The sequence below is a fragment of the Artemia franciscana genome, chromosome 1 (genome assembly GCF_032884065.1).
Source record: "Artemia franciscana chromosome 1, ASM3288406v1, whole genome shotgun sequence".
NCBI lineage: Eukaryota > Metazoa > Arthropoda > Branchiopoda > Anostraca > Artemiidae > Artemia > Artemia franciscana.
Window position 1 is genome coordinate 15,752,035 of NC_088863.1, and position 14,441 is coordinate 15,766,475.

At 37.2% G+C, this 14,441-nt stretch overlaps 1 protein-coding gene across 1 annotated transcript in view; it reads right to left on the minus strand.

The window, feature by feature from the left end:
• Nucleotides 1-14,441, minus strand: part of LOC136026266 (probable citrate synthase 2, mitochondrial) — an 86,663-nt gene that overhangs the window by 17,526 nt on the left and 54,696 nt on the right. The window contains exon 8 of the mRNA XM_065702657.1: nucleotides 7,522-7,626. Coding sequence (XP_065558729.1) covers nucleotides 7,522-7,626 — 105 coding nt within the window. The remainder of the gene's footprint in view (nucleotides 1-7,521; nucleotides 7,627-14,441) is intronic.

Below are 14,441 nucleotides of genomic sequence, written 5' to 3' on the forward strand. Positions count from 1 at the left end.
ATGAATCACTCTATTTTACCAGAAAACACCTTTTTAAAGGATTTGCAGAAAGGGTAAGGGGGGGGGGGAGAAAATTAACGAAATTACATGCACAAGCACTAACCTATAAAAAATACGCAAAACTATCATGATATGAAATGCAATTTGTTTTCTCAAATACCGGAGCTCTAGTTACGGACTGTTCGTGAAAAGAGGGGTTTAAACTTGGAGAGCAGACTAAGACTTTACAAGCGCTGAAATAGTAAGTTACAAAAAAAAAAATGAAGTTAAAGAAATATACTAAAAAAATAAAAAAAGAAAAAACAACTTTACTCTCTTGCCTTCCGAGGAGAACTTTGCGAACGACCAATATACAGTTTGATCAGGATTTATGAATATGAAGAAAGGGAAACCTGAACAATTGGCCGCAGGCTCCTTTTCACAGATGCTTGTTCAACTTTCACACTGCGTACATAGTTTTCTATCCATAGTGGTTAAGTTACGTCACGTTAAACATAACTTTTCACTCCCATAATTTTATAACAACTTGTCACTCCAAAGCTCGGTTGCCCGTCTGAGACTTAGGTTCTCAATATTTATTCACTTCCACGAAATTGATTTAATTCCAAAAATCTTAATTTGAGGACTAGAATTCCCTGTGTATTTGGTTTATCTAACAGCGAAATTTTCCTGTTTTTCCTGATTTAAAGAGAAAATTATAAAAAAAATTCTCAAATTCGCTCAAAAGTATAGACCAGGTTGAAATTCAAGTTGTGGAAAAAAGAAATTTAAGAAATAAAAAAGTCTTATCAAGAACTCACGCAAAGTGACAGCTAGTACAGAAGAAAATGTGTGTGTTATTTCCTATGTTCTTTCAATTAAACCAGCCCTTTCCAACTAGAATCACAAAGGAATCAATAGAACCATCATAATCATCATCTGAAATTCTCACAATCATCACAAGCAAACTAATCAAAAGTTAACAAGAGCTAAGAGCTCATATGGCATGAGCTCTAGCAAGATTCTAAGAATCAATAGATTGACTTAAAAGGAAAATCAGAGGCTTAATGCCGGTCGGGATATAAAATAACAGCTCAGAGTCACGAGAACCTTCTAGCTATCAAAATTCATTAAGATCCAATCGCCCACTCGTAAGTTAAAATACCTCATTTTTCTAATTTTTCCTCTCCCTTCAGCCCCACAGATGGTCAAATCGGAGTAAACGACTTTATCAAGTCAATTTATGCAGCTCCCTAGCATGCCTACCAGTTTTCATCGCCCTAGCAAGTCCAGAAGCACCAAACTCTCCAAAGCACTGAACCCCATCCCATAACTCCCCCAGAGAGAGCGGACCTAGTCCAGTTAGGTCAATCACGTATCTACGACAGTTGCCTATTCTACCCATCAAGTTTCATCCCAATCTCTCCACTCTAAGCGTTTTCTGAGATTTCCGGTTTCCCCCTCCAACTCCCCCCAATGTAACCAGATCTGGTTGGGATTTCAAATAACAGCTCTAAAGCACAAGGTCCTTCTAAATATCAAATTTCATTAAGACCTGATCATTCGTTCCTAAGTTACAAATACCTCATTTTTTCTAATTTTTCCGAACTACCCCCCCCCCCCACTCCCAGCCCCCCCAAAGAGAGTAAATCCAGTCCAGCTATGTCAGTCACGTATCTTAGACTTGTGCTTATTCTTCGCACCAAGTTTCATCCTGATCTCTCCACTCTAAGCCATTTCCAAGATCTTCGACTCCCCCCAACTCCCCCCGACGACACTGGATCCGGTCAGGATTTAAAATAAGAGATCTGAGTTACGGGGTCCTTCTAAATACGAAGTTTCATTAAGACCCGATCACTCCTTCGTACCTTAAAAATACCAAATTTTTTCCAATTTTTCAGAATTAACCCTCCCCCAACTCCTCCAAAGAGGGCAGATCCATTCCGGTTATGTCAATCACGTATCCAGGACTTGTGCTTATTTTTCCCACCAAGTTTCATCCCGATCCCTCCACTCTAAGCGTTTTCCAAGATTTTAGGTCCCCCCCCCAAATATCACCGGATCCGGTCGGGATTGAAAATAAGAGCTCTGAGATAGGATATACTTCCAATATGGAATTTCATTAAGATCCGATTATCCATTTGTAAGTTAAAAATACCTCATTTTTTCAATTTTTTCCGATTTACCAAGTGCCATAAAAATGCGGAATGGAGATTCAAGCTCTCATCAAGCGCAAAAGGTTTGTTATGAATTGTTTCCTAACTTAATTTCATCACCCATTGTTTTCAGCCAATCGGCAAAAAAGAATTGAGTGTGTAAAAATAGTGGCGTGAAGCATCACTATTTTACTGGCTCAAATTTTTGTATAGGGGAAAGTATATGACGAAAAATCAATGAAAAAGATCTGTCTCAGCTGTTAAGAAAAAAAAAAATTAAGTAGCTATGATTGTAATATTTAATAAATCAGTCAGTAAAAATGACCAGCCAGTCGGTAAAACCCATTATCCCTCTTAACAAGTACTTCAGGTAGAACTGAACAACTGTATATCTTCAACATGCGTACATTTGGAAATATCTGATATTGATATTAAATTTTGAACATCTCAGGCCTTTCTCAGCTGTTTTAGCTTTACATAAAAAAAAATTTAATAATGTTTTAATAGAAACACAATAGGCTACATTTTAAACGATGCGTCTGATAATGAACAACAAGCCACAAGTAATCAAATATTAGTATTACATTAAATCATTCACGATCAACCATCGCTGACAGTAGATCAACAACTTATGATGTAGCCTCCTAACACTGTCACTAATGTCAGTTTTAGTCTGGGTTTCCTTTCCCCACTGGCATAGTTTTAGAGGGAATAACAGAGGAATCCCTGCTATCGTTTTGTTTTTCAATTTATTACGAAAATATGGTCCAATACCTATTTGTTCGGAAATAAGAACCGTATTTGGTGTAGAAATAGCGGAGCGAATTAGCGTGCTCTGACTCAGAATAATGCATATTTGGCATGGTTATATTTGTATACACCTGGAAAACGATGAATACTGTAGCAATAGATATGATAATATGCATAGAAGGAAAAGAAAAGAGCTTTTCTTAAAGGGAGGTCGAAAGGCTCTTCTGGGGTTTCACCCTTTATCTCAGTCGAATCTTCTTTCTCCTCTGCCAATTTTTGCTTTTCTTTGGCAAAGAACCTGTCCAGAATAGAACTCTTCAACCTTAACAGATAGATTTCATTAAAATTCATCATAGCCGTTAGTATTGTAAATGGTTTGTTCTATTTGCTGTCATGGTGTCTAGATGTATGTCCCCCGGAATAGTTCCAGTTCCCATTTTACAAACATGTCCACAATCAAGAAACATGGAGCAGTTTCCTTCGAGGCAGTAAAAGATGAGCGAACACATGAAAATCAAGTGTGGATTTCAAAGAGGGAGAAGCTGTATTGACCAGATCTTCGCTCTTCGTCTTATTCACCAGCAATGCAAAAGCTAAGGCCTTGTCATAATTAATGTGCTTTTAGATTTTGTTGCAACTTTCAACTATGTAATCCGAAAAAAAATTTGAAAAATTAGGTTAGAGGATGGTAGGCTGGTTGAATTCGTAGAAGTGCTCAAGGTCAGCTGTGAGAATAGCAAATCGACTGTAAGAGTTCTGGGTGAAGGAATTGAGCTGCCTGATGCGGAAAGTGAAGAAAAACAGAGACTGCATGTTATCCTCTGTTTTGTTTAAGAACGGTACAGACTGAATTCCAGAAATTACCCTCGAGTTTAGATGGCGTTGTTATTGGCATGGGTATCAATCTATCTGACCTGGATTGCCCGGATGATATTATCCCACAAGTTGCTCAACCAGGAAAGTAAAAACAATACAAAATAAAATAGCACATTTCTCTCAGCTGCTGGGCATGAAGACCAATACGACCAAAAATAAAGGCATGGAACTAAATATAGAGTTGAATTACCAGCTCCTAGCTTTCAGACAACTACTAGATAAAGTTGAAAAATTCACTTCCCTTGGATCACTGAAGGATTCTCGTAGTTGATCTGACCTTGGAGTACAAAATAGAACGAATAAACTTTATATAATAATAGAGCGAATAATCTCATCACCAAGACATGGAAGTTTTTGACCACCACTGTCTACAAAATTCTCAAGGGTGCGATACTCACCACAAAAACCCCGAAAGAAATGTGTGCCACCGCTGCTGTAACATTGAGTCCTTCGCCACGATTACCATACAAAGAATATAGCACTGGCTCGGCACCTCCTGAGAAGACCCAACGACCCAACTTGCAAGAGCTTCTAGATGTTCCTTTCTAAGATAAGCGTATGCAACCAGGCTATCAACTGATGAATTGGTGGGCCTTTGTCAAAAACTGCCCGGAGCCTATTGGCGGATTTCACAATTTTGGCAGAAGATGAGATTTCTAGGTAAAGAACTCACACATAAACATGCCAGATTGGACTAAATGGTATGGAATCTTCTGGATGTCAAGATACATTCGCACCTGGTCCCATAACAAATACAGGTAATTAGAGCACCCTCCCTACCCATTTTTTCAAACCTCCGATCTCAGGCGATATTTTGATATCACAACTCTTCAATGGGATAGTTAACAAAGTTAATCTACATTTGATCCAGCCACTCAGCTTTAGGCGGTTGCATTAAACTATTGGGTAAGGACTCCAATTATAAGTTTGAACAGCGTTGCATTGTTTTCTTAATTTATAATCAAAGTCCAGCTTGTTCAACTTCAGAATCACTTGACCAATGAGGTACTGCTGTATATGCAGAAATGATTCTTTGAATCTTATTAAGGTGGCAAGGAATGTTTGCAGTGGAGATGCACAAGAATGGTGGGTGACTAAATATCTATGAATCGAATAAATGGATATTTTCAACATTATTCATTTCTAAATTACGTACAGGAAAACTAAAAAAATACGAGCAGCCCAGGTCTTTCGCAGCTTCTTAAAATGCCATGTAGTATAGCATTTAGTAGTATTCGCATTTTCCTTTTCTAATAAGAAAAAACTTCTTTTCAACTAAGAACGAAAATACAATACCACCAAGCTGTTAAGCCCATTTATAAACTATGGGACTGGATTCTCACTTCAATTTCTACAGCTAGATTTTTGAAACAAAACAAATGTTACGTAATCTCCAAGGCTTCTTTTCTTCATGCAAAACGAAAAACTCCCAAACTCTACGCAATAGGCACAAGCATCACGGAACCAGAGCAATTTTTTGTTTATAGTCACCTCCTCTTTATTTCACCAGGGTATTTAATCTAACTAAGATTTAATTAGAATGAACACAAGACTGACTAAAACTTCAGTCTGGTTATATATACTGGAACAGAAAACATTTCCGAAGGTAATTTTACTTACTCAGATTTAGGTGCCTAGAGGCGCATAAGGCAGTAACGCTAGACCTCCCATTCAGTCGGTCTTGTGCCAAGGACTAGAGCTCTTTTAGAGTAGTTTTATGACTTGTTGCCTCTTTTTACAGGGGCCAACCTAGTGTGTTGTGCAAGGTGGTTTTAAAAATAGCCCTATAAAAATACCTAGTAGCAGGTATGCACGCAGTATCTTTTTCCTTGTGCGGAGGGGGAAAGCGTTAGAAAAAAAGGAATCTTCATGAAAAACATAGGAAAGGGCGTGGGGAGAGAAGGACGCAAGTGCCTGAAGAAACCCCAAGTAAAATCTTTGTATGCTTCCTGTAAAGTAGAATTTCAGCATAATATCTTCCAGTCTATTATATTGACACATAATCCTGTGACAAGATTCAAAGGACTGGACACCTGAATAACGTGCAACCTGACCACTCGATCGTTTCAAGACAACATTCTTTTTTATGTTGATGGTGGTTTTATGTAGTTTTAAGATTTTTGTCCCTTTCTCCTGGGACTGACCTTGCGTGTTGATCTAAGTGATTTTGATAAAATTTCTATAAAAATATCTAATAGTAGGCATGCACACACTTTTTTTCCTTGTGGAGGGGCAAGAGTTAGAAAAAAGACAAAAATAGACGATCTTTATGAAAAACACAGGAAATTACAAAAAAAATCGTGTGGGGGAGCACGGTTCCTAGCACTACGAAGTAGAATCTCAGCAGTCTAGAATCTTGTAGTTTATTTTAAAAGTGATATGTGATCCCGTAATACGATTCAAAGGGTAGAATCCCGTAGTTTCTTAGACTATTATATGTAAGTATTGATCGCTAGACCGTTTTAAGACAACATCTTGATGTCTCATGTTACTAACCCGAATTAACCTTCACCTGTTTCAATTACGACTATGTCTATGACTTCTGTGGGCTACTGTAAAAACTCTTTGAGTCCCTTTAAATAGTAGCTATTCCAGAAAGCGACGCAATAAAATACTGCAGAAGTCGAGGGGCCATTTATCGACTACCAAACGGGTCATTTGTCAGATTTATTTCCTAGACTAGGTCACGAACTCCACAAAATATTTATTCCACATGAAGACCAATTCCCCTAACGAACCTCAATCAGATGTGCTTTCACAGTAGAAGAGAAAGATAATTAAAAATAAGAAAATTTGGCCACATTCAGCCTAGAATAAATTTAGGTCGAGACCTGAGAAACAAGGATGGAAAAGCTGTGCAGTTAATTAAGAATCATTCACACATGTTTTTAAATTTGACTCTTTCAAAGCGACTCAATTAATACATAACGGGATGGTTTTAATTTGTATAATTTTTTTTTTTTTTTTTTTCTCTTTCATCCTTAGCTAAGTGAAACGTTTTGAAAATGACACGGTAGTAATAATTACTTTTTATTATAGAATAAACTGGAATGAGGCTATTAGCCTTTAAAAATATTCAAGAAGCATTCTTTTTCATTTTTACTGCTTTGTTTATAAATATTAAGCCCTAGAAACAATAATGATAAGAAGAGGGCTATGGCCATTAATATTGCATCCAATCTAAATGCTGCCGCATATACCAAATAACAGTTAAGTAGAGTATAAACCTTTTGCAATCGCAGAAACAACACGGCCAAATTCCACTGAAATTTATGAATACCCAACAAATTACATTATCCGAATAATTCATATTTTTTTCTAACTTATTCCATCTCCCCAGAGGCAGTTTTAGGTGGGGGGAGACAAAGGGGGCACTTGCCCTGGTAGCAAAAGTTTTAGGAGCGCAAAATTTCAAATACATAATCTAACAGCTATAATTATTTTGTAATTTTTGAAATTTTATTTTTATTGAAATTAACTAGAGGAGGTAGTTAAGAATAAAAATAATGAATAAATTATTAACTAATTAACAAAATAAAACGAATAAGAAATAATTAATAATAATTAAATTATTTTACTAACAAATTGAAACATAATTAAAAAAAACAACTTTCAATTCAGGGAAAATAATTTGTCAATAAATGAAATTTCTTTTTAAATTTTGTCCCGGGCGCAAGAGGCCAGAAAAACCTATGCCTCTCTCCCTTTAATTTCTGTTTATAAGCCTGGTAGACCCTATAAAATAAATTAGCCTGAATACCTGGAGAAGAACACCAGAGTGAGCGTCAACATTAGGCCATGGGTTCTTCACTTTTCCTGTTTCCAAAAGAATAGGTGGTACGATTTCATAGAGCTCAGCAACAAGCTAAAAAGGATGAAATAAATTATACTAACTAAGACGAATTACAAAGGAAAAAAACTGTCGTTTGGGCACAGCTAAGCAACGTAATTGACATGCAGATTCTGTCCTGTTTCTCTTTATAAACATACTTCGTAATCCATGTAGGACAAAAATGGAGGCGGAGGGATAAAGAGTCAGATGCAAAAAGTAGGTAGAGTGAAAATGAAGTAACCCTTTTCTCATTCGAGATCATGGTAATATTTGAAGAATACCTGAAACGGTACAAAATAAATGAGCGTACATGACAGGTCACATACAATGGACATTTTTCGGGGAGAGGGGGGGGGGGTGTTGTGCTTGGGGTGGATTTCTATAGGAAGAATCTCCCTTGGGGAGGGGAACTTCTGGGGGTAAATTTTCCAAGGGAAATGTTACACTGGGGGGAATTTGACAGAAGCACTATACAAAATTCTTTAATTTTTTGACTTTTTTTTGCCAGATTTTACATGTGGAGATGTTCCGTTGGATATTTGCCCTGTGTTTTGGTTTCCAAGAAATAATTGCCATGGAAGGGGACCTTTCTAGAGTGATCGAGTAACTGATTCGAGATTAATGTCTTATTCAAATGAAAGAATGCTAAGGAGAACTTTTCAGGCTGAATCGTCCGCAAGCGATTTTTCGAAGGGGGGGGGGGGATTTTCAGTGAGGATTGGACTGTCTGGAGATAATTTAATGGGTGGGGGGGGTGCTTCAGCTTTACTTTGGATGAAATTTCCATAGAGGAGTTTTACGTGAGGAGGAGGGGGGGGGGGTATATTTCATGGAGGGCGATCTAGATTTACCGGCATTATTTGAAAAATGATCAGAAATTAAATAAAAAAAGTTTTTAAAACTGAAAGTAGGGAGCAAGATTAAAACTTAAAACAAGCAGCAACTATACCATGTATGAAGGGATACCCCTTCCTAAATACCTTGCTCTTTACGCTAAAGTTTGACTGTTTGTCCTAATTTTTTAAGAGCGGCTCTTAAAACACGGGGCCGTTTAATTATTATAGGAAGCTTTTTTAAAAGTGCTAACAGCTTTAGTGTCAAGAGCAAGGTATTGACAAGGGGGCAACCCTTCATATACAGAGTAAATCTGCCAAAATTAGTATGCAAATTTCGTTTTAATTTTTCATGTACGCTGAGCTCAATTCGAGCCCGCATTGATTGAAAAACGTTCAGAAATTAATTTTTTTAAAACAAGTTCTTTTTTCCTTGACGGTAAAGAGCGACATTAAGACATAAAACGAAAAAAAAATTATTCTGTATATGAAAGGGGCACTCCCCTCCTCAACGGCTCGCTCTTTGCACTAAAGTTTGACACTGTCACAACTCTACTTTTTAAAACAATAAAACATTTAGCATAAAGGCCGAGGCGCTGAGAAGAGGACATCCCCCTTCATATACGGAATAATTTCTGTTCATTTCAAGTTTTAATGTCGCTCCTTACTTTCAGTTAAAAAAAAACTTTTTTTATAAATAGTAGTGTACCGTATAAATACACGGTTAACAGGAATGAAACAACAGGGATGAAATGTATGATATTGATAAAGGTAACTCAGAGAAGACAATATAAACTAAGAACTTCTGTCTTGGGCATTGACAGGCATTGGACTTAAACAGTAGATTATGTCCTAATCCCACCCCATACCCTCTAATAAACGCATTTTGTTATCAATACAATTGCTGAACCACCTATTAAAGGATCGAATTTCTAAATGAATATATTTACGAAGACTTTGAGTTTGAGTTTGGGATTGAGTTTGGGGCTATTTCTTAACTTTGGAACAAAAAGAGAGAAAAATAGAGGAAATCTAGCCATGTTTTGATCAGGTCATGTGTTTTGAATAGGAAAGTTGTAGAAAAATGGTAAAATGAATAGGAATAGCTAGAAGATGTGATAACCACATAGATGTGGCAATAATACGCGAATGTCTCTGTGAGCTAAAAAACGGCACTGAAGACACTAGCGTCTATTGGAAAAAATTTGGCCCTAAAGTAAACTGGTCTTAAGACCAAAATTATAGCCCACTTAATCGATAATACCAAAAGATTTAAATAGTCAAGCAGTCACCTGCCTTGGTTCACTTGTCTACTTAAGTGGAAATCCAGATGCAGACATTAGCAAGAGCGGAAAAAGCGTACCGTTTTTGGCCGTCTCCTAAGAGCAATATTTCACAAATCCCGATTAGCCGCACACGAAAGCATGCATATGCTCTGGCTCGGTAGCTAACGTTATGCTGTACTCGTTGGAGATTTGGCCGATGACTCGATCGCATATGATGAAGCTATGTATTGTCCAGACGGAGCATTTCCGCAAAAGTGAACAAGTTATATGGTTTGATAGGGTGCAGAACTTGTATCTTCAAGTCCTTGAAATTAACACGCCTGTCTGAGCAGCTCGAGCCTCGCACGCTACGTTGGTATAGTCATCTAATTCGCCAGCCCACTCAAACAATCCGCCCGACTAATCTTTGACATGGACCCAACCGCAAACGGCTGGGAAAGTGGGAACACCCCACCGGTAGACCAAGCACAAGCTGGGGGGACATAATCCACGGTCGACTTACTACCCAGAGCATCGACCCCGACGTAGCTCCAACCCTCGCCTAGGAAAATCCACTATGGAGACTAGTAACAACACTGCAGTCTGGTTCCTTATATGCTGGCGATTCTCAAGAGCAAAAGCTTCAAGTCAAGTAAATGAAGTAAAATATTTGCAGATGAAAAAATCAAATTACATTTAATAGAATTTTCCCTTTTAGTGACTTAGAATAATAAATTGTATTTGCTTGCATTAAGTATATCAGATTGGCAACTACTATACATAAATTCGTCTCTTTTTTAATTTCACCAGATTTATGCGGAGAAACAATTTCATCTTCTATGCTCAGATAACTTGCAATTCTCTTGTGTCTCGTACAGTTCTGATTGATGTAAAAGTCGTTATTTGTTTTTCTATCAGACTCTCTTTCTAGCTCCTATCCTTTTACTAAAAGTTAGTTAGGTTTCGATAAAGCAAGATTGACATGAGCTGGGAAGATGCTGAATTGATAACAAAGCACTCTAATTAAAAACAGATTACTTGCTACTTCAACAAAAAAAAAATTCTGATTGGAGAATGTCTTTCATCAGCAGATAGGTGGTTCTATGCCAGATTACTTCTAACTCCCATGAGACACGTTAAAAAACAAAAATGAAACATAATACTCTACCAGACTTTTCTGTGATATTATTTCCAGTAAAAACCTAATTAACCCAGAAGGGGTAATGATATTTACGATTTACATCCGACTATTAAGTTTAAATCGGGACAAATAAAAAGTTGCAATCTAATTCAAAGCCAATGAGTCTAATAACAAGTCACACGACCGTATTGACAAAAAAAAACAACAAGATTTATGATTAATCTATCTTTTTATTTTTTTAAAATTGAAATGGCCTTAATTTACAGAAAAATGAAAAGCCTATATCATCACTAATTTCATCCCCAGTAACGTCTACTAATACTATGTCTTTATATTACTTGTCAGATTCATCGTACGTATAGAAAAGTTGTTCTTTAACAACCAAAACACTTTACAGTCACCAACCCACAGACAAAACTAAGATTTATGACTGATTTATATTTTTGAATTTTTGAAAACTGAAATGGCAAGAAATTTGAAAAGCCTATATCATCACTAATTTGGTCCCCACTAAGGTCTACTAATATTGTGTCTTTATATCTTTCGCCACACTCATTATACATATAGGAAACCACTTTTTTAAGCTTGCACTTAAAAATTTTTTTGAAAAAGTATGCCTAAAATTACACTTGAAAATTCAGCATAGCCAAACTTTCAAATTACGAAAACCACAGGATATGTTAGTGGTACTATAGCAGAGCGAAAATTTAATTTAATTTACAAGTGTGACTATACAAGAATAGTTTATTTTTAACCCAATATAAACAACAAGACAAAGGTTGAGCAATGAATAACAAGAAAAAAGCCCAAATAAAATAAAAAACAATCAACTGGAATAAAAAAAAAGACAATGAAACGGCTGAAACTTTAAAACAGAAGACTCGGATAGCCCGTCTTGCAACAGGGCCAGTTTTGCCGTTATATCTGGAGCACTAAATTTATACACAATTTTTCTATTCTTATATCATAGTGGCAAATGAAGTAAAAATCTCGAATAGCGAAAAAATACGGAGCGGAGAGCTCGGATATCTATTTTGAGGAAAATCTGAAACAAATCAGACAAAGATAAGACAGAGTAGTCGCAGAGTAGATCGAGTACAGTTTCACCGATGCTTTATGATTATATTTACTCATACAACGATGATAGCACTTATTTAATAAGTCCTATTACTTGTTTCTTATATTAAGTGCTGTTATTTTATATTTAACACTATTTGTATTCAGCAAATAACTACTAATACTAACAACTCACCTCAGCACCAAACCGACTGAGACCAACACAGCTACGCATGATACTTCTCCATCCCAATCTATTCAAAGCCTCCCTCTTTACACCCTCCCAGGAAGCTCTCCATTTCCTTTAAATCTTTCTTTATGACATCCTCTCATCCCAGACGAGGACGACCTACTTTCCGTTTCGCCCTTGAAGGTTGGCCGAAAAGGACAATCTTCGGCAATCTGTCATCCTTCATCTGCAGAACGTGCCCTAGCCATCTCAACCTTTCTTTACTTATAGCCCTAGAAACCGGAAATGAACCACATTTTTCGTACAGCCTACTGTTTGAAATACGGTCAGTCAGCCGGGTACCCAAAACAATCTGTGGGCAATTTCTCTAGAAAACATCTAGTATATTTTCATTCACTTTTCAGAGCGCCCATGCTTCAGAGTCATATTTGACCACTGTCATCACTGTACCATCCAATATTCTAGTCTTGGTTTGCAGACTTATCTTCCTATACTTCCATATTTCCTTTAACTATGAAAAAATGCACTGAGCCTTGGCTTTCTACTTTTAACATCTTCACTGCGCCCACCGTCTTTACTAATAATACTACCAAGGTGAGTGAAGCCTCCCCCTGATCAATCTCTCTGTTACCCAAAGTCACCTTTTCATCTTCATTTATTCCTAGCCTTAGTGACTTAGTCTTCTTAAAATCAATTTCCAAACCTATTCCAGCACCCCGAACTCGCAAAACCTCAAGTTCATTCATATTGCTCATACTTTCATATAGGATGCTTAAATCATCAGCATAATCTAAGTCCAGGCGATTTTTTCCTCCCCATTTGATTCCGTGGTCTTCCATTGCCTTTCCTGTGCTCTTTAAGACAAAGTCCATCAAAATGATCCATAGAAAGAGGAAAGAACACAACCCCGCTTAGCTCTTGATTTAAAAGAAAACAAGCTGCTAACCTCATTTCCTACCTTACCCGAAGCATTGTTATTCTCGTACAGATTTAATGTATTTGTCTGTGTACCATACAAGGATAATACCTCTGCTAGAGCTCTTCTATCAAAAGAATCGAACGCTTGCTCATAATGTTTGACAGCTCAGAAACTTCTCAGTTGTTAACCTAAGAGTGAAAATTTGGTTGACACAACTAAGGTTTTCCTAAATTCGTTAGGTAACTCCCCTTTTTCAAAAATCACTAGCTGTATCTTCCGGATCCTCGGCAATTTTATCAATGACCTCCACTTCCCACCTCCTTAGTTCATATTTAAATACTTTCTCCGCTTTCTTTACATTCCTTTTGTTTTCATATTATCTATCACTCAGACAATTCTTGTACAAGTCATAATATGCCACTTTTTCCATAAAAATGTTATCCAGAGGATAAGTTACAACCCTTCCCCCGGGCTCTAAGGAGGGTGGGAGGAGGGTTATTGACCCCAAAATTTTTGTTATCTGATCGTTGGACTATTTCAAACAAACTGACAAAATCAAAACTTTGATCAGATGCATTTGGAGAAACAAGGGTGTTCGTGTGTGTGTGTGGGGGGGGGGGTGATGACCTCATTTCCTACCTTACCCGCAACAGTGTTATTCTCGTACATAGCACCAATCACTTTAATGTATTTGTCTGGTGTACCATGCAAGGATAATACCTCTGCTATAGCTCTTCTATCAAAAGAATCGAACGCTTGCTCATAATCTATAAAACTGAGAACCAAAGGTGTTAGACAATTCAGGCACTTCTCCATTGCTAACCTAAGAGTGAAAATTTGGTTGACACATCCTCTACCTTTTCTAAAACCGTACTATTCTTCTCTTAAAACTTTGTCTACACCATCTCTCAGTCTAAAAAGTATAATATTACTAAGTAATTTACAGCCTACAGAGACCAGACAAATGCCTCGATAATTACCACGCTCACTCTTAGCACCTTTCTTACACATTGGTTTAACTAAGGTTTTCCTAAAAACGTTAGGTAACTCCTCTTTTTCAAAAATCACTACCTTTATCTTCCGGATCCTCGGCAATTTTATCAATGACCTCCACTTCCCACCTCCTTAGTTCATATTCAAATACTTTCTCCGCTTTCTTTACATTCCTTTTGTTTTCACATTATCTATGACTCAAGACAATTCTTGCACTAGTCATAATATGCCACTTTTTCTCTAAAAATGTTACCCAGAGCATAAGTTACAACCCTTCCCCCGGGCTCTAGGGAAGGGGGAGGGATTGTTGACCCCAAAATTTTTGTTATCTGATCGTTTAACTATTTCAAACAAACTGACAAATCAAAACTTTGATCAGATGCATTTGGATAAACAAGGTTGTTCGTGTGTGTGTGCTTGTGTGTGTGTGGGGGGGGGGGGAGATGCCGGC